Source organism: Mastigoproctus giganteus, chromosome 7 (genome assembly GCF_048544385.1).
Source record: "Mastigoproctus giganteus isolate SK-2022 chromosome 7, ASM4854438v1, whole genome shotgun sequence".
Lineage (NCBI taxonomy): Eukaryota > Metazoa > Arthropoda > Arachnida > Uropygi > Thelyphonidae > Mastigoproctus > Mastigoproctus giganteus.
Window position 1 is genome coordinate 108842695 of NC_143581.1, and position 21958 is coordinate 108864652.

General features: G+C 35.8%; 1 protein-coding gene across 3 annotated transcripts in view; it reads right to left on the reverse strand.

Moving 5' to 3' along the window:
• The window catches only part of LOC150083141 (glutamate receptor ionotropic, NMDA 2B-like), a 223924-nt gene that overhangs the window by 89205 nt on the left and 112761 nt on the right, over window positions 1-21958 (reverse strand). For all 3 annotated transcript variants that reach the window (XM_090377835.1, XM_090377834.1, XM_090377836.1), the window contains 4 exons: window positions 17284-17540; window positions 14328-14511; window positions 5819-5942; window positions 269-489 (listed from right to left, as the gene is read on the reverse strand). In XM_090377835.1, the coding sequence (XP_090233961.1) occupies window positions 269-489; window positions 5819-5942; window positions 14328-14511; window positions 17284-17540 (786 nt within the window). The remainder of the gene's footprint in view (window positions 1-268; window positions 490-5818; window positions 5943-14327; window positions 14512-17283; window positions 17541-21958) is intronic.

A 21958-nucleotide genomic window follows, 5' to 3' on the forward strand; every position in this document is an offset into this window, starting at 1 on the left:
TGACATGCAAGAGGTTTTGTTTCTCATGCCATCATAGTGTTTTTAATTAACTTCTTATCCTGAAATCTTAATTTAGCTTTATGTTTGCAGTAGAATGAAACAACGGCATCAACGAATTTAAATTGTAGTTTTAATGCACTGTTTGTATTCTTGAATTTAAGTGAAAGGTATGCCATTGACTCATACTTTTCACTTATACTTAGGTAGCTCACTATATGTCCAAGTTTTAACTATGAATTAAAATTAATGCGGCGTAAAAGGAGCTTACCCTGCAAATTCATTTTCTGGAGCATATCTGCAGAGAACTGATCTGCTCGTTTTACATTCACCAGTCTCATTATCTGGATTCCCCATATTTACATAAGGTGGTTCTTCGAAGAAAGTCACTCTTAAGTTGAACTTCTCTGGAACTCCTAAAGGCGGAACGGGAGAATCTCCAGGCCACACAATATCATCAATATCCAGTCCTTCATCTGTCCATCTCCCTATCTTTAAAACAAAAACAAACCTAAAGGACAATGCTAAAATTACCCATTTCGTTTGGTTTGAAAATATTTAAAAAAACGTTGAATTCCGAAAAGGGATTAAGGTGATAAACAGCTCGCATGCCATTGATGTTTGAATAGCAAGACAATGAACTTACCAAAATGAGGTTTTTGTTGTTAGAAATTGCGATGCACTTCATGTTTTCTTGGGTTCAGTCGGAATGGTAGGGCAAGCTTCACACCGTATCTCACTAGTAGAATGGAAAGTTATGAACAGAAGTACAATGTGAGAAAAAATACCCATAAAATTCCTTTAGGTCTCCACGGGATTCAAACTGATCATACCTCTCATATACTGCGAATAAGCAACGACTGTAACCACTTTTGACGTAAAGTGATAATGTGGTAAATCAAATCATTAAGATATTATTAGAATAATTTAATATAAATATATTATTATTATTTTATTAATCCGTTAGGATTCGACCCCGGACAAGCGTAGGAGGATGTTAACTACAAACGCCCTCCTATGTTTGTCCAAAGGTGTGAGTTACATTGTAGTACATGTGAGCTCCATCTCTCCTAAAATATTTACATGCGTCTTCTTTATATTACTCAATATGCCTTAAAATTTACAATGAGTGAGTTTCAATTTAAATGTGAAACAGATCTTGAGTGCAGTGCACGTGGGTTCAACTAGATAAAATATTTACAAGGATTTATTTGTATTGTTTAATTGAAACTATTTCTGCTTGCAGTTCATTACAAGGGATCAACAGGCACCTCCGTAGCCAGGTGGGAAGGAGCAGCAGTGTGTAGCATACGCTTCTTGATTAGACCGGGGTTCGAGCCCGGCACCACCAAATACGGAGGATGCGGAAAGGTCAGGGAATGACCACCGCATATCCCAGAGCAATATGGCCTTAGTTGCTGATGCTCCTAAAAACCAAATAACAACAACAAGGGATCAAAGGACTTCATTCTTGTAATAAGGGTTTCGCTGCTAGATCTATTACTGAAATTCGAATGATTTAGGTTCGAATACGTCTCAGCTCTGGAAAGCCCGAACAGCAGTACGTTCAGGCTTTCTACTAGTATCAAGGGGCTCAGTCTGCATGAAAACACCTCCACACCATTATACCGCCACCAACATCACCACAAGCCTGCATTGTAGGCACCTGGAACCTTTTGCAAGACTCTGGTGTGTCCCATCGGTGTGACACAGCAGGAATCAGGATTCAGACCAGGCAACATTTATTCAGTCTATTGCTCCTCAGGGCTGGTGTCCTGAGCCCACTCTAACTGTACCTTCATGGAGGGAGCGGATTTCGGACTCGTGAACCTTTACGCGCATGTGTGAATAGCGTGATTCACATTGGTTAACAAATAATCTTGTCGCGGTACACTAATTTTAAATTATAAGAGAGTGGATATTGTTAAATTTGTCACTTTACTTCTTGTGAGCACGGTTCATAATCGAAATAACCTAGTCATGTATAAAGAAGTCTAGTCTAAAATAGTTTTAATTTTTAATATAGTTTGACAATTGTCTTCTGTTTCTGGTCTGTTATTGCGGATGGCTTTAGTTTGGGGTAGATTGATATACATCGACTACGCTTTGTTCTTCCTTGGTAGCAGTAAGTAGACATTGGGAATTGACTACAAGATTAGTTTTATAAAAAACCGTATACATTAACAATCTTTTAATATAGATATTATCGCGTCACAAACTTAAATTTTTATATTATATATTAACCGGATCAATTTGATGTGAGCGTCAGGCAAAGAAATTTCTTCCAAAAAGGTATGATAAGCTATCTTATGTTAAAACAGTCTCATAATAAGGAATTTCAGCAACCGCAAAGTCCAAGTTTTATCGAAGCACTGTTTTGTCTTAAAACCTGTCACATGAGGGTGACAGGTTTTAAGACAAAACAGTTTAGTCCAGGATGGATCCCCAAGGATCCATCCTGGGTCCCCTCATTTGGAAGATTGTTCTGGACAGCTAGATCATCAGATATTTCGAGGAAACACAAAATATTGCCTACGCTGAAAAGTTGGTGGTCGCGGCTTCTCTTAGGTCATACTCTAAGGCCATATTCTTTCGTATATATTGTCTGTAAATTGCGTGTGTTCTTTATTCGATTTTCTGTTTGTTGAAGGAAAAACCCGAGTTTCCAGGAGAAAAAAAACAAGCTACCCTCGCTTGAGGCCGACTAACCCAACCACATTGTGAAAAAATAATTCCTCATGCCATCGACAGGACTCGAACTCTGGTCTTTTCCACACGGTGTGGGGATCCTACAAACTGTGCTAATCACGAGGGCCTTTGGTTCTAAGATAAGGTATTTGGGCATTACAGTATATGACAGACTCAATTTTATTTCACATGCGAATAATCTAACAGTCATGATAAAAAAAAAAAAAAAATACTGGCTCCCTAATTAGATCTCCAATCAGGACTGGGTGTTTAATTACAAAACACTCCAACTTTATTACACACTGTCCTATTTGTTGCTATGGTCACGTTACCGTGCTGATGCGTGGTTCCATACAGTAAACAAATTTATCAACTCTTCAGAGAACGATGTTACTCGCAACTGCTAAGACTTTCAGAACAGTTTATACTGCTGCGTTTCAGATTCTGACTGGGCACATGCCTTTGGGCCTTCATCTAGTTCGCAAAGTTTTAGTCTAGAGACTAAAACGTAAAATTCCCACTAATTTCCTTGGCATTACAGTTGGCTTAAATTCTGACATCAATGATGTAAAATTCAGGTCCTGGAACGAGTGCTTAATCATTTGCAGCTTGCTGGGATAACAGTTGCAAAGGACCTAGCAGTTATTCTTTTTTCCCTGATGTCACCCTTACCACCAAAATGAGATAAATAAATGGTTTGCACTATATACTAGCCTATATACACTCCCGTCTAAAAGTTTGGTATCACAGCGTATGACAACAGTTTTCGTTGTTATTTTATTTTTTTTTTAAATTAGCTATAACAATGTAAGATTTAATATAAAAAACAATACACTAGAAAGTATTTTAAGATTTTCTATTAAACATCTAAAAATGTACAACAAAAAATATTGAAATGATTAATGTTAAAGGCTATACTGATGTTTCACCAAAATATCCTCCGCAAGATTTTATCACTGGTTTAAATAAACGTGGCATTCTGGCAATTAATTTTCTAATAGTGCCTTGACTAACATTATTCCAAGCGATCTGCATAGTTCCCCATTAATTTCGTGAAGATTTACAAACTTCACGGACTAGACGTTCTAAATGATTCCATAAAAGATCTAGGGTTAAGTCAGGCGACTGGGTGGCCACACCATAATTGCACTAACCCCTCCTGTTGTTTGGTTGCTAGAAATTGCCTGCACAGCTTAGAGCTCAGCTTCGAGTCATTGTCTTGTTGTAATATAAAATTTCTTCCACAAAGTCGAACTTTAGAGGATATTGCATTATGTTCAAGAATGTTTTTATAACTTTATTTTCTTAAAATTCCTTCAATTCTTCAACCGCTTCAGAAAAACAGAAGCAACCCCAGATCATGATGGAACCACTACCGTGCTTGACTAGGAAATAAACAATGTGGCACCATTTTTAATTTAGTTGATCCTCTCTACGCTTGGATCAAAATTTTTAAATTTGGATTCATTGTCCATAGTATGTTTTCACTCTTTAATTGTCCAATGCTGACAATATAGGTGTTATCTAAAACGTCACTAACTAATAAAATGACTATGGAGTTCAAATGTACCTTGAAGTTGATAACGTCAAATAACTTGAAATTATTTTCCAAGTACTGATCAGGTAATCCACGCAATAAAATTGCTTGCAGTAATGACTTTTCGCGCTCAGAAAAGTACACCCCACACACACTCCCATTCAAAATAACGAAATCCGCCGCAAATGTGAGAATATGAAAATACACTACAAATTTCAAACGGTCACTATTACAGTTATTAAAATAGCTGAACCTTTATAACTGTACAGGGCTTTTCGACTAACGAGTTGCTCAAAGACAAGTTAATGTTTTAATACCAGGAAATCAGGACTTTAAATAACCTTTGTGGCATCAGGAAGGTTTTTAGCGCATTCGACCAATGTGACTATTAAGTAAATACGGATACCTTACATTTATGGAGTTCTGGTGTAACTTCATTTCTAACGTCTCGAATATTAATAATTTTGTAATTTTATGCTTTGTGTATTATTGTTTTCACATTTTCAAATTCGAATAAATTATTACAAATAATGGAGCAATGCGAAAGCTCCGAAGTTCCTGGACTGGAGCTTCGGAGAATTCCGAAATGGAAGAAACAGGTTTATCAAGTCTCTGCTTCAAGGTACACCTGGATGAACTTTGATTAGAAGAATCACCAGTGGTGTAAGAAATGCTGTAAACAAGCTTATGTTTTTGAAGAAAGCCAGCCAGCATACAGAATGAATGAGACTTGAATACCATCTCAAATTTTCTGTTGGGTTATGCCATTATCTTTTATTCCGAATTTTTGAGTATTCGAGAGTTGAAAACTACTGTTCAATATAAGAATGAAAATAAAGTGTTTTTGTTTTGTTTTTTTTCTGTAGTTTGATTGATTAACAGTAAATTAACTGTATCCTAGCTTGTTCTCTTAAGGAAAAGATTAATTTCTAAGCGAACTTTCGTTTCATAAATCTAAGGAAATTGATAGCATTATTGGATTCCTCTTCCAAGATAAATTTTAATCTAGAGTGTAGGTTATTAAATATTCCATAATATCCAACCAATCATTAATGGATATTAATTGACTGGTAATTGATATCATGAATGTTATCAACTGTGCCTTGACAAGGAGAGAAAAATAAGGTCGACAACTGTGTCTGATGATATCGGAAATTCTGGAAATTTTTAATTAGAATAATACTGCTTTTCTGGAATAGAAATGGCAACTGTATCTAAATGAATAAAACAATTGATATTGATGTGTTATTTATTGTTTCAAATAGACCTTTACCTGATGTTTACGACATTTTCATAATTTTCTTATTCTTCCATTTCTATAGCACACAATACGAAACTTTTTTACAATATTATGTGCATCTACAGAATTACGAGTTATTTGCAACGGATTATATTATGGAAAAATTTGTTTTAGAGAATGAACAAAAGTATTTGCTGCTCTAACTACATTCCAATGACATTACTGACCAAAAATCAGTTGAATTGCCTTCCTGCACACCGCTTGCATCCTTTATAAGTTCATTTACTCCATTATAGCATTCAATTTATATACCGTCATTGACACAAAAGTTTGAGAAAAAGAGTAATTCAACTCACCTTTTCCCACTGTCTTTTTTTATTAAGATTTCTGATTTGGAGTTCAACTGATTTCAAAGACCCATCAGGATTAAATTCCACGCTCTGTCTTCCATATTTCTTAAATTTCACATTTCTTAAATACCTGAAGGTGAACAAAAAAAAAAAAAAAAACAAGATTTTCATTTGAAATATGTAACTTTTCACTAAATGCCATATAAGAAAACTGAATTTCACTAAATGTCATATAATATAATACAAACTGCATATAATTTAACGAACTTTTTCCTATGAAAAGCTTGCTTTTTTTTGTTGTACTATCAATTTTTAAGGAAACCAAGTGGCTCATATATCAGCTGAGATACCAATGAGACCAGTACGACATACATATACTCGAATACTCGACGTCCATCTTCATTTCATTATCTAGGAAAAGAGAATTTGAAAACTAAAAATTGAGGTATGTAAGACTCTGTGGGTGAAAGTAAAGCGAATGAGGGTGACATTTTCACTATTATAAATGATGTCGGAACTAGAAACCAAAAATTCAAATTACGGGGGAAGAGGTTTTCTTTTAGTCGTCAGCGAGTTGTTGGTTGGAAGAATAAGTTATCTTCAAGGGTGGTTAAGGCTGACAGCTAGGGGAAATTCATAGGTCAGTTGGATAGACACCTACCTGAGGAGAGAATGAAATAAGTAGTTTTTTTTAAATTTATTATTTATTTATTGTTTTTAGTTTTAAATAATTAATTATTATTATTTATTATTTTTTTGGCTTGGGCAGCAAAAAGCCTGGGCTTCCTTGCATCGTATTACTGATACTAATATCAAACTGGTACTCTTCCATCCCCAGGGCCGAATTGTCACTGGTCTTCCTCCAGGGAGGAATAGACTCGCACAACACAGCACAGCACTCGCAAAAACAAAGACTACAAGATCCATTTGGACTAAACCAGCGTTCTCACTACAAACCATCATTGGAAGTCTTTAACGTGGAAAGGCGGGTCTGCGGGAGAGAGAGAGAGAGAGAGAGAGAGAGAGAGAGAGAGAGAGAGAGAGAGAGAGAGAGAGAGAGAGAGAGGGGGATGCCTTGACTTATGCCACATGTGAATCCATTGTGCAATATCCGATAGTATAGTCTCTACAGAGGTCTGTGTTCTATGATCCATCTACCTGTTGTGGGATGGAAAATCAAGACGACCTAACTCTAAGCCTAAGTCGGCAACAGAGTGAAAGTAGTAGTAGTAGTAGTGGCATGTGATGCAAGAAAGCAAGCGTATGAGCTTATGCAGCATCAGCCAAAAAAACAAAAAAAAAAAAAACAAATTACAAGACAATCCCCTCTAAATATTTGTCCAGTTCCTCCTTAAATTTATTTAACCTATCAACTTCCACAACGACAGATGGAAGTTTGTTCCAGCAATTAACCACCCGCTGGCTAAAGGCAAATTTCCGCACTTCTATTCTACATCTGTCCTTCCTCAATTTCAATTTATGCCCCCTTAGGTTCGTAATCTGAATAAGTAGAAGAATTTAGCGTGCTCAACCCATTCAAGGCCTTATACACCTCAATCAGATCACCTCGCAGGTGCCTAGTCTCCAGCTGCTGCAATTTGCAGAACTTAAGCCTCTCCTGGTAAGAGGATCCTTTATTTCCCCTAACCAATCTTGTTGCCCTTCTCTGTACACGCTCAAGAAAATCTACATCCTTCCTAAAAGAGGCCTCCAGACTTGCACTCAGTACTCAAGGCGTGGCCTGACCATTGCCTTATACAAAGGGACAACCACCTCCTTTTTCCCGGCTAAAAAAAATTCCTGTATATCATTGACAACACCCCATGACCTGCCCTGGCAGCCTGTCTGCATTTCTCAGAAAACTTCATATCTGACTGCACAATTACTCCCAGGTCTTTTTCATTTTCTACCTACTTAAGTGTAGTACCACACAGTTGGTACGTTTCTCTGGGGTTACTTCTACCCATATGCAGTACTTTGCATTTTTCAATGTTAAACTTCAGTTGCCACTTCTCAGCCCATCTGCTCAAATTTTCTAGATCCTGTTGCAGTAACACACTGCATTTACTGTCATTAACAACCCTGCCAACCTTTGTATCATCTGCAAACTTCGATACTAAGCCTGATATACCTTCATCAATATCATTGATAAATATACAAAAAATAGTCCACTCTGCTCTTCTGATGTCCATTAGAAGCATTCTCGTGCTCCGAAATTTAATTTCATTCTCCATCGCTTTACCTACCAACACGAATCTGCTAAATATTTTATTTCTGCAAACACTATACTGCACTCGTTCATTAAATATTTATAGATAATGCTAATCCAGGCATTACTATATCACGTGCCCCAATTAGCGTTGGCATGCAGGGAGTGGGGGATTTGTTAAGAGACACAATTAATGGATGTAAGTTAAAGGATACTGAACTATTTTTCACCAGCAGTGACGGCTAAATACGAATCGTTTTCACTTCATATTGAACAATGTTGATTAATCCTGGATGAATAAACATCTGCGCTGTAGTATAAAACTTTAAACTGTCATTTGAGAAGAGGAAGCAGATATTTTCAGGAATAAAGTATATCGAGTTAGGTACACTACTCAACAAAATTATCAGAACAAGTAAAAAACGTGGTGAAACTCGTGCAGCTTACGATGAAGCGAGACGAAATTTGACATGATGGTGTACCATAGAATAATGATGAAATGAGAAGAAAGCGAAAAACTTTGAACAGGCATATGGGACATCTATAGCGGTTGTATAAGAATTACCAATACTTCGAGCATCTTGCATCGACAGAAGTCAATGCAAGATGCTTGAAAATATCGTCATATGACATCAATACGGCGTATGACCACTCCAACGGCTAAACAGGCCTAAAAGTAGGGAACCGTGCTCGATAAAGGGTGTGCATAAGATTCTGTGGCAACAAATACCATTCTTCCACCAGCGCAGCACTTAGCTCACCAAATAACCGACAGTTGGCTGTCGGCTTGCAATGCGACGCCCAAGGGTGTCCCACACACATATTCAATGGGATTTAAGTCTACTGATCGTGCTGGCCACAGAATTTGTTACATATCTTCAGTTTCAAGATATTCCTCCGTCACTTGAGCTCCATGTGCAGTGCCGTTTTCGTGTATGAAAAGAAATTGTGGGCTAACTGCACTCCTAAAAATCACACGTGGGACTCCAGGATCTGTTCTCGGTACCTCTACGCAGTTACTGTATCCCTATCAGAATCATGAATCACAGTTGATCATTATTCTGCCCCACACGAAAACACACCCTCCGTCTTGTGTTCTTTTTTCTGATGTTGGAGTGATGGTACAGTATTAATCGTTGTCTCCAGATGAAAGTATAGAATCTGTTGGTAGGCTAAAAAGGGAATTATCAGTGAACAGAACTGCACCCCATTTGTCAGGGCTTCCATTACATGTTCATGGCACCACTTTCGATGAGCTCTGCAGTGGTTTTGGGTTAATGGGATACAAACCACTGGCTTCCTTGCGTTGAGTCCACTTGAATTGCGCCTTCTGAATGCAGTCCGGCTGAATTGTGGCCACAGCAACTTCAAGAGACAGTTAATGACAGGACATCATAGGGTTCTGTCTTGCTGTCAGAGCCAGATAGCCGTCTGTTCTTTCTAATACTAATACTAATTTTCTGGTTGACGTAGCCCTCGATCGAAGTTGACTAGGTCTTCTTGTAATGGTTCCTGTCTCCTGAAGCTGCTTCCACTTTGCCGATACGACGTTGCGCGACACGTTAATACAATGTGCCACCTACGCTTGCAACTGTTCGGCTTCATATCGGCCAAGCAGGTTATCTCAAAGAATCATCTAACAGATGATGAGTCTGCGCATGTAGGCTGTAGCACAGCGGTATCGTCACCGTCTCCCCACACCGTGTGGAAAAGCCCGGGGTCGAATTCGTCGATGACGCGGGGAACTTTTATGGGTATTTTTTTACTCCGTGGCTGAGTTAGTCTGTCTCAGGCGTAGATAGCAAGGTTTTCCTCCCCGGAACCTGGCGTTTTTCGTCCAGCAAGCAAATTGGCTAGAGAACACTCGAAATTTACAGACACAATACACATGGATAGATGAAATAACTTTCCAGGTGATCCTAATAAATAGTTTTAAACGACGAAGACTTGTCATCCTGAGTATTGGAGATGTGGCTGTCCTAAACGAAGCTTAGGGAATGAAGTGATTTAGTCACAGCCAGTATTTTTATAGGCATGAATAATGTGCAACTCTGTAAGGTGCTACAACGATTTCTATTGGATACTCGGAATTTGCATGCCAGGATGCTAATTATATCAAATATTCGCCTTCGGCGACATTTCCCCCAATAAAATATTCATGAAAAACATTTTGTTCTGTTAATTTTTCGAGCAGTGTATTTAATTAATTGTTTTGTATGGAGTGTCATGCTCTACGGGGCTCAGACATACGCACTAAGGAAAATAATATTAGTAGAATTCAAGCTTTTGAGATTGTGAAGGAGGCGTGAAGGAGTGAAATGAACAAATCAGGTAAAAAAAAAAATAATAGTGTGATAATGGCCGTGTGGAAAAGAAATATAAATTAGATTGAAAACTACTGAAAGAGGAAAGTTTGGTTAAGTAAAAATAGCATAACAGTTAAAACCTCAAATGTCAATAAATTTGTGAAAATTGATAAAAACCATATGGCTTTACTGCACTCACCTTGTACTTGTATAGATGTAATAATAAATAAATAAATATTCATTTAATGCAAATACAGAAAGCCCATAACTGCACATGTCTAGAGGCAGGTAATAATACAAAGGAAATGACATAAAATAATCGAGTATACGTGCATAGCAGATTTCATATAGACATTAACAATGACTAGGAATTTTAGTTATGAATTAAAAAAAATTGCAGAACAGGACATTTGGCTTTCAGTTGCAATTACTGGGTTGGATTATTTTTCTTCATTTTATCGGAGATCTGCCGATAAAATAGGCAGGCTTCAGAGTTGATTAACCTGTTGCAATCAATGTTGTGATGATTTATGAGATGAAGGGATGCATTGGGGAATGTTCTGTCCATTTGTTTGGGATGGGAGAGGTTGGATTTGAATCGCTGGTTTCTCTGTTCGGGGCAGCTATTATATTGGCTAAGTTTGGGGAATCGCATGCAGAAGTGATTAACTTTGCAAGAAGTATGATTCCAGACTCGTTGATCACCTGTTGCAGAGGCTTTGTTTCTAGGTTTTCATAAAGATGTTGCCTGGATATTGTATGGGGAAAACGAAGCTTACTATTGAGTCGCCTAAGAACCCAGTATTCGGGGGCAAGGAATTTCTTGACAGTTACTTGAGGAGCACCAGACCAGATTTCAGAAGCATAGGACAGAATGGGAAAGATGTATCTTTGAACATGCTTAATGACTGTTTTTCTGTCTTGAATCGCTGCTGTTTCTTGTTTGATTAACCATTTTGCTTTTTGAATTTTTTAAGCAACACATAAATAGTGAACATTAAAGGAGAGATTTTTATCAAAAACAACTCAAGGTCTTTGTGAGCATAAACATTTGGAATTGGGATATCTGCAATTTTTATTCCTATGTGGTTGGGTTGTTTCTGAAGTAACCAATTAGACAGGACATTGAGAGAAGCAGTGGGATACCGATTGAATTGACAAAGGTATAGAAAGAAGTGAATGTTATTCTGAACAACTTACACACGTGCAGAATACTCGTGTGCTATCCAGACGCGTTGCTTTCCATTTTCAATTAAAACTGTAATTAAATGAATTATTCTTGAATTCTCTTGACCAGATTTCAAAATGTATTTATTTATTATCAAATAATACAAATAAAATCTAAATAGTCCGATTGAACACATAATAAAATATTACTCTAAAATTATTAAAATATACTGATTTAAAATCATTAAAATATAATGAAATAAAATATACCACACAGGAGCTTTCGGCATCTGTATTGCCTTTATCAACTTTAACAACTCTAATATTTGCATGGGAATTTGTGAACAGAAATACATGAAAAAAAAAAAATTATGAAAAAAAAATAAATAAAAATAAAGCTATCATTAGGTAACAAGACTAAAATTGTAGCCGAAAGTCTGTTTGTTTCATAGTTTGTTTAGTCTCTATTGGTGATATTTCACGTATAACTGGCACCTTACTGGGGGCGTCCCTAAATTTCTATATATTTGGCTTTAATTTTAAATTTAAAATGGAATTATTTTTAATTGAATTTCTAAATTATTCTGAGACTTTCAGCTACAATTTTAGTCTTGTTAACTTTGCTTTCCCCTCCCGTTGATTTAACCTTTATGTTAATTTAACTATTATGTTTAAATTTTCGCTCAACAGTTTTGCCATACTACTGGCATATGTTTTAATTTTATACTTAATATCGGTTATATATATATATATATTATTATTTTTTAAATTTTATTTGAATATGTTTACTCAGTTAGCGCATTAAAATAAAAAGGTGCATAAGATCAAAATCACAATCAATTTTAATGTATAAAGTAAAAAAAGAAATAAAATAATTATATATCGTTTGCCATTTTTCTTAAATAAGCAAACGTTTCTATAAGCGTAAGGAAAGCATAAAACAAACAAAATAAAACATTAAATCAACAATGGCAAAACAAATAGAGTACAATCTAAAAGTTAACTGGCATCAACGACGCTCTAATCTGTTTTATAAATGAGGCTGAAAGTTAAATCTGCTCCTAACACCGTTAAATTTGACTCAGGCTATAACAATAATGACATAATTTCAAAAGGAAACATCCTTCTATTGATGTACGAGAACGACAATTTAAGTTAACACCTATTATTAATTTGTGGGAAATTTGGTATGCAGTTTACATGAACAAGAATAACAAATATTATTTCCAAAATTTGTAAATCGTATATTCATTCAAATTTTAGGAGGTTTGACGCATCCTGCTTGCTTGCCTTTATCGCTGATAAAAACTAAAATATCTTATTTTGATAAACTGTGACACTTTTCGCTACAGCCCTTGATCCGTTCCTCTCAACACGAAATAATATCCTTCCCTACCCGACGACATGAAAATGTTCTTTCCATCCAGCAATAGCGTTAGTGAGCACAAGATTGCTCTACAAGCCACACAGCAATTAACTAACCTGGCCAACTTCCTGTCTTCGATTGGCCTTGAAATAAATCCTCTCCAAACGGCTCAGATGGCCTTCTCCCGAAAGCATAAGAAGCATAATGTCATTACACTCTTAAATGGTCAACCCATACAGAAAGTCGAATATCACAAAATTTGGGATTACCTAGGACAACAAAGGTAATCCCAAATTTCATTACCACAAGCCGAAATTTCCAAATTACCACAAATAAAAATACCCTAGCCGCCATCTGGCGCTCAAGACAGGAATTAACTGGGATCCGTAATGCTTAACTGGTGAAAGAATGCATTGTTAGGTTCAGTTTCCTTATATGCTTCGGTCATTTGGTCATTAGCTCCAGAAACATACGTAAAAACTTTCCTAAGCATTGAATATTGGCTTCTTTGGTGGTTAAACTGGATCTTCCAATTTCCCTTCGCTGTATCAAGAGGCATTCTGTATACAAATATGGAGTTGACATCTTGGAAGTTTATTGTTATCAAGACAAATATTCATATCCTGGTCTAGTTATTGACAGGTGGATATGATGCCCTAGTCCTATCAGACATCATCTCGCATCCACGAAATCTGAGGCAATCGTGCAATCTGCAAATCAAACCACTTCGTTCCAACCTAATCTCCATGAAAAGTTTTAACAGGATGTTCTCGCTTAATAAAATGGAAATCCTGAACCGGTTACAAGTTAACTGTGAAAAATTATTCTCCAGTAAGACCTACAGAACGACTATCTTCCAAAAAAACAACTGAGCCACAACAGTACTAACTAGAACCCATAGTCTCTTGCATGCGGTGAAATTAAAAATTGAGCTGGGAAGCCTGTCCCTTGAAGGCGGTCCCAATGCACAGTTCTCTCCAAATCTCTGCCATGGTTCGGGATGTCGTTTTGGAGGTTGACTGCCTAGGGACACAATCTTTTTGTTTCTCAGTGTTATGCTGCCATTGTGCAGTTCGTGTGCAAAGTGTGTTAAGCTTTACATGTTGTGAATACTCCTCTTTGAGACACACAGCGCGAAGGACGTTTTTTTTAAACTGTCAATTTTTTTTTAAATTTATTCTCTGAGTTGTAAATTTTATTTTATTTTTATCCCCTATAGCTTGCATGCTGTACAAGGGGCGATTGTAACTAACAATAAATTGAATAATAAATATAAAATAAATAAAATTTTTTATTTGGTGTTCAAAGAAATTATTGGTATTCGTGACATTATGGGTTGGTTAGAATTTATACCGAGGCAATACAAGCCACGAAGCATCAGTATATCCTATCAATAAATCTAGTGCTTTTACAAAAGCAGAACAGATTTAAACAAAGGATATTATGGGAAGACAACATAAAGCTTACTTGAAAAAATGATCACCTCTGTTCCAGCGAGCCCCTCCAGTCCCTTTACAACTAAGATTTGGAACCAGAGACTGGTTACTATTCTTGGGATCACCGAAGTAAAGTTCTAGCCCATGTGCAAATATCGTCACAGCCCGTTCGATTTCTTCGCTGATCTGCTGAGTACTCGCATTAAAACAAACAGCTATAAATTACAGATTATTTTAATTAGTTTTTATCAATTATTTAAATTCACTTTAAATGAAACTAAGCAACAGGAAAAAATATCAAATTTGTTCATTTTAGAAGAACTCTTTACTGTATATACATGAAGCATATAATTGTATACAATCACATATACGGCTGCATGCCATGCATCCCATGATGAAACTACGATTACATAAATAACGATAAAATGGTAATAAAGTATTAGAAAACAGAATTATTAAAATATTACGCAAAAATATAATAAAAATTATAGACCAATAAATTAACGAATTTACATCGTTTCACAATATTTGTATTTATAGTGCAGGATAACAGCAAGCAGACTCATCGGATTTCCTGTACCATAGTCCATCAATCTTTAATATTTTACTTTCGCAGCTATCACGGGAACCAAGTACAGTCTCGTTCTGCGCACAGATTTTCAAAGTTTAACCTCTGGCGAAGCAGAGGTAGCTAAGAATATTGATACTGCGGTCGAAAGTCATGTTAGAAAAGTTGCGGAAAGGTTGAAACGCTTGAGTGATGTTACCGAAGAGTTAACGAGTAAGTCCTGAGAAGTATCTTTTATTTGTTTTATGACAACAGTTCAGAAAGAAGGCTCGTGGAGCAGTCTATCTAATTTTTTTTGTAAATTGTGAACTTCTACAATCCACCATCGAGCGACTGTATGTACCCCAACATTTGCATGGAGAGGAAACGAGATCTGATAACTTTAACTGGTTTGGGTTGGCATAATTGACTGTGTTGCTCCTAGGCTTGGAAGTGAGATGCACCGACTGCATTAAGCCCAGAAGTCTGGTTCAAAGATGATCCCGACCATCATCATTACAGCAAACACGAGCTTTCCCTCATGAATTACAGCTGGAAGATATTTTTAAGGGTCGACGCCATGTGGGTAGTCATTAGTGCAGGCGAAGCCGAATTTTCCAAATGTCTCAAAGAGCCCAAGAAATATTTTCAATATTATAAACAATGTTTATAATATTATAAAATTGCTTACCTGAAAGAAAATTGTTTTTTTTTTCTTTTAAGATTATGATTGAAAAATGTAAATGTTGGCATTCCTCAAAGTTAATCTTTATCAATGCTTTGAAGGAATTTGCTGCATACGCAGATAATGTTTACATCGCGGAAGAAATTCTTCTCCCTGAAGTCCTTGAAAATGTTCATCAGTTATGGCTTTTCAAAAAGGACATTGTTGATTTGCCAAGTTATTCGGGGAATTTGTAAATATTGGTTATAACGAGGAACATTAATACCAAATTAATTAAATCAATGGGTTATCACGGCTGACTTCATCACAGGACAGTCAGAATTATATACATTTTTGTATTATAATTAGCAGGAACGTCATAGGGTTTCATTAAAGGCTAAAAACAGGTAAACCAAAATGGCTAGCAAAGCATAACTAGTAAAACGAGATAAATTTTGTATCAGCAGTAGCGTGGAGAGTAGTCCCAATGCTATGTATGAATAGTTATAGGAGACAAAAAACACATCTACCGGAACCAGCAGCGAAAGCAGGCCCCGTGGTCTTGATAGTTACTCCTACATGGCAGCCATGTCGGGAGAGATATTCATCACATCAGGTGGATTGGAAACGGGGGGGGGGGGACATTGGAAACTCAGAACAGCCCTCTTGTAGGCTTTGTTTGTTTGTTTGTGTGTGTGTGTGGCAAACTTCCTGAGGTCCCGGTCAAGATTTTGGATATAGACAACGTTTGGGTCGGTAGGAATCTCCTAGGGAGAGCACATCTGTTAGTATTTGATAACAAAGAAGGAAGCCATCTTAGATGACTGTGGGGATTCTCCACGGGCATGTATTCCACATGCAAGGGTCTGTGATTAAGCCAGTTAGAACCTTAAATGACAAGACTAATCTTTTCTTTCTGATGAGTTCCGGAAGCCGAGTGGTATCTAGGGGTACTACCCGACTTCAGGCAATAAAGTCAATATAATCAGTTAAAATCAATTAAAAATTAAAATCAATACTTATTTATTTTAATATTAACGTTCCGAATTGCAGCCCGCGTCTTTCTATGTAAGTTTGGCCATTTTTTCTTCGTTATAATGCATTCATTTTAATATCCAAATATTGTTTAATAATAAAATTATTAGTTCCATAAGTTATTATACAAAATTTATTAGTTTTATAAACATTTAGTGATATTTGTCCTATAAGGTAATTCGAAAGACGCGCAACCAGTAATATATTTTCCGTTTTTATTTCAGTTGTTATTATAAATATTATAGCAGAAGTTAAAATAAGTTTTATTTCTATTAGTATTGCACATATAATAGATACTGCAGTAAATGTTGAAATTGTTCTCCTTTCCCATTGTAAGCACAAACTCTTTTCACCGTGTTTGACGAGTCTTCAGAGTGTGTTCGAATAGGTATCGCTGAAACTTCTGCTTCAACATTGACTTTTAATTCTTTTAATATTTGAAGATTGTTAGTGTATACAGACCAGTCAGAAAGATAAAAATTTGTCGATGTTTAAATATGAGGATGTGCTGTGCTGGGAAAAAATGATGAAATGCCTTCGCTGTAAACAAAACATCTGTGAATGAACAGGAATAGCAATTAAAAGCAAATTCCATCAAGTTGTCAATGATAAATTAATAGTACTTACAGTATGGGTTATATGAAATAAATTTTGATTCACTCTACTTCTAAAGACTGCATAAATTTTGTAAAAATAAAGTATTTTTAAACAGTTGTGGAATCAAAGAAGATCTATGCGTACCTAACATTCCTGGTGGAAACTGAGCAGGATAAATTGTTTTATCGACAGGCTCTTGTACAACGGCTTGTGACACAATCCATATATAATTCTTCCCTGTGATATCGAGATCATTGGCAGCAGACATTATCTCACTAGCTTCCTCCTTTTCGCAGAAAAGGAGAAATACTCGAGCTTCACTTTTCGCCATTTTGTCTAGTTCGACCTTGATTCCATCACGATGCTTACTTTTCAGCGTTAGAATATCGATGATTTCGAATCTACAACAAATAAGAAACGTGATTATTATGCGTCTGAATCTAGCAAGACAAAAAGAAAATAAGCAGTGGTTTATGGATACTCAATATGCGTGCAAATAAAAATGGTTTTACATGATATATCGATATTCAACATGCATTGTATTTACAAAGCTTATCGATAATTCCATGCGTATATTTTAAAGTGGGATTATCACTTCTTTCCCCGAGACCGATGGATGTAATTTTTATTACCATTTCTAAATCACTTTTTATTACTTGAACGCTACTCTTTACCATTTGTCTTCTTGGGTGACACAGTTGGCAGGATAGCCGTCCTCCTCGAACTGTGCGGAAAAAGCTCGAGTTCGGGTTCCGTCGATGATGTGAAGAATTTTTATGGGCCTTTTTCACAGCGTGACTGAGTTAGTTGGTCTCAGGCTAGGGTAGCATGTTTCTTTATTCTGGAAACTCGGGTTTTTCGTCCAGCAAACATAAAATCGATCACAGAACACACGCAATTTTACAGATAGTATACAAGGAGCAATATTGCCTTAGTTGCTGATGCTCCTAAAACCCAACTACAATCACATCACCCAGCTTTATGATGACCCGGAACACTTATTTAGCCTCCCTCCCTTTTAAAAATCCTTGACGTCACTACTATTTGTTTACTTTAATGCAGATATTGCATCAGCTGAAACCTAAGGTGGTAATTTAAAGATTTTCGATCAAGATGGGCAAATATTTATTATTTTTATAAAAGATAATAGCAGGGCTGAAATTTTGAGACAAGTACAATACTGCATTTTATTATTTTCAACAACACACTGCAATCACTTTAATGTATATTAGTATTGGTATGCAGTCATTAATTAGGAACTTACGTCATTGCCCTTCATGGCAGTACATCAATTATGGCACTCCTCCCATATCAGAACATTTCAATTCGGTTCCCATTAAGATTGGATTGTGTCAAGGCATTAAACGTCTGGTTGTGTTAATTTTTTTTTCTGAGGTGACCATAGCGACGAGGCGTAGGTATATCGTGCCTGTAAATTGCGTGAATTTACTTTTTTTTTTCGGAATGAAAACAATTTCAAGAAAAAAAAATCTACGCAGTTTTGGCCAGATGAAAACTAACTCTGCGGTTGTGGCAAGAAATCCCCGCCCGCCACAGAAATTACTAGTTCGAATTACGTGCGCACGAAATTTGGATCAATGACTGGCGTCTGGATGTACCAACTTCCACACTTCCCTGATTCCACTTACCAGACTTGAGTGGCTTATCCTCCAAGAGAAAAATGTTCCAGTTATATGAAAGAGTTAATCGACATAATTCATGTGTTCTCTACATTCCAAGTTAGTTGGGGTTTTTTACTTCCTTTTTTTTTAATGAATCAAGGTTTAATTCCTCCAAGCAAGCAAACTAATTAGAATACACGCAGTCGAAAACCGATATACTGACGCCTCATGACGTTTGGTACCTTGGTCCCCGCTTATCCCTTCATACAATGGACTCGCTGATAAACTTCTGTCGTTTAAATTTAATTTGACTTAAATGCAGGTTTTTATTACGGATTTTCACTGATTTATTTAATTATACACATTAATAGCTTTAATTTAGGATAAATTTAATTACACCTAAATAAAGAATAAATAAATAAGATCTTTATTGTACAGTTCACCGGTACACGCAGGTACCACGACCATACAATCAGTGTTGCCAACTCTTAATAATATTTCCCGCTAGCCGCATACTCAAAATCCGCTATTTTTAGCACTTGACCCGCCAAATTTTTAAAATTTTCATTTGTTTGTACTTTGTAGTGAATAAAAACAAACAAACAAATAGTATATATAAATAGTTATTTATTTTCTGTTTTTAATATAAAATCAATATCTAAAAATCTAAATTAATTTCGAAATTCAATACCTCCTCATCATATGTTTCTTGTGTGCCTATTTTGCGAAGCACTTCTTCAGGTAAAACATGATTTTTACAACACTTTTCAACTCTTTTGAGCCCGTATCGTACTGATAAGATTGCATTAACCGTGCCAACACTCATTCTGTTGCGTGTTTTGTTATTTACTAGATTTATGTTGCTGAATATTCTTTCCACATCTGCATTGGATAATGGCAAAATTAAAATACCCAATGCAAATTCGCTAATTTCTTTAAATGGATTTTTACCGCTTGCATCTCGATATTTCGAAACTTCTGACCAAAACTTCATTGTATTGTTGATGTTTTCCCATTTAACGAGAGTAATGTTTATATACTGTTGCTCAATTTTTTCAATTTCTACTTCAGACAATTTTAAATTTTGTAATAAATTTATCAGTGGTTCTTTTTGTTTCTTTAATATATTGTTAACTGAGATTAATGACATTTTTTCTAATTCTTTTATGTTGTCCGGAAGGCGTTGTTTTAATTGTTGATACAAATCAATCAAGAAATTACGGCATCTCTCTCTTATTGCCATTTCATCTGTTGTTGTTGTGATAAGTTTATTCATTATTAATTCATTTATTTTTCTTTCATTATTTGGTAAAAACATTTTATTGGCAATCATCGACAATAGCATGTTTAAATCATGTAGTAATAATGTAGGATCGGCAGTATTTGATTCAAAAGATTTGTTTACTCTTTGTACTTCAGATAAGATAGGTTTTAAAATAAAAGATATGCTAAATTACTTGCATCTTTGAACATTGAATAAAGAAGTTCTGCAGTATAACATTTGTCAGTCAAACGAGTTATTTCAAAATGGGCTTTTAATTCAATATACTGTTCTAAAATTCTTGTTATAGCAACTTCAATGGATAACCACCTTGTTTGACACGAATGAACTATCTTTTTCGGATCTGCACCATCGTTTATGGCACTGTATAAATATTTGAATTGATTTTGTCGGCTGGTGGATTTACTAAACGCACGATTTTGCATTGCACGAGGGTTTCTAGGAATACAACTATCGTGCTATACGAGGACTGACTATACTAAGATATTATTACACTGTGGTTATTAGAAATAATTATTACTTATTACTCTTATTGCTCTGTGGTTATTAGAAACGTTGAAAGAGATGTCGGTAATTCGGATCGCATTTCTTGGAAGCCAAACAAATACGACGAAGAAAAATTATCCAATGCCATTCCTTAGCTGTTTCAAAAAAAGGCGTCATTAGAATTTTTTCCACATTTTTAGATTTGATTCAACAATTTAAAGCTATGACCCAATGATCAGGTCGTTTGACCGCGAGCGTAACTACATAAAATTGTTGGGGTTCTCCTCAGGGAAATCCAGAATAATATAAAACCGATTCTTCGCTTTATAAAAAAAAAACTATGAAATATGATATCCCTACTATTTCAATTATGAATTATTTTTATTGTTAATTAAATAATTAATCGAACAATTAATTTAATATTTCTTAAATGAATATTTCTTAATATAAATGTTACATTGCCAAAATACATAAAATGCTAAACATTTATACTCTTCACGCTAAAAAATCCGCTATCCGCTATTTCATATTTTTATCCGCTAAACCTGAAGCAATTCCGCTAAATCTAGCGGGAAAACCGCTAAAATGGCAACACTGCATACAATACCCTTCACGGCATCATGCCAGGGGTGTGTAGCCTTTTCTTAAGAACAATGTGTAGGCTTTTCTTAAGTTGCACAACTGTCCGCTTACCCCAAAAGAAGAAAGCATGACATAGAACAGAATTTCTCATGAGAAGTATGTGGATCACTTTTCATTTGGCACTTATTCTTTCGACAGTATATTCAAGCATCAACTGGAAATTTTGTATAATTTTTGTCCCTTACAGGGATTTCAAACTCCATCGTCATGTCTTACATTCAAAATTATAGCTATAACAGCATGTATTAGGACTATTTCGGGATGAAAAACCAAAATTTGTGGGGGGAAAAATCAAAATGTACCATGCTGCTACGATCGAGATAAGCTGACTTGGAAAATGGGCATAAAATGCCAAAAACATCTCCCCCGGTGGAGTGCAATTGTGGTTGTGGTTATTTGATAATAAATCCAGCTCCTTTATTCGCGAAAGGGGGTTTAAGGGACTGTGCAACCTGCGGCGATCATAAGAAAAATGTAATACAGCATAATTTGTCATGAAGTGCCGTTATCGAGATGACCATTTCAGTGATTGCTATCATTGGAGCGCACATTCTTGTATAAGCTTAAAAGATTCTAAATCCAGATTGGAATTGTACGATTATATGACAGTGCGTTACATTTCAGGTACATTAGATTTTTATTTCTTAAATTTGCTGATTTTTTTTTTTTCTTTTATGCGATAAACAGAAGTGAAAAGTAAGTAAATAAATAAATTAATTACTTGCTGCTAGTTCATTATTAATTGATTAACTAACCAGTCAAAGTAAATGTTTTCACTTACTACACG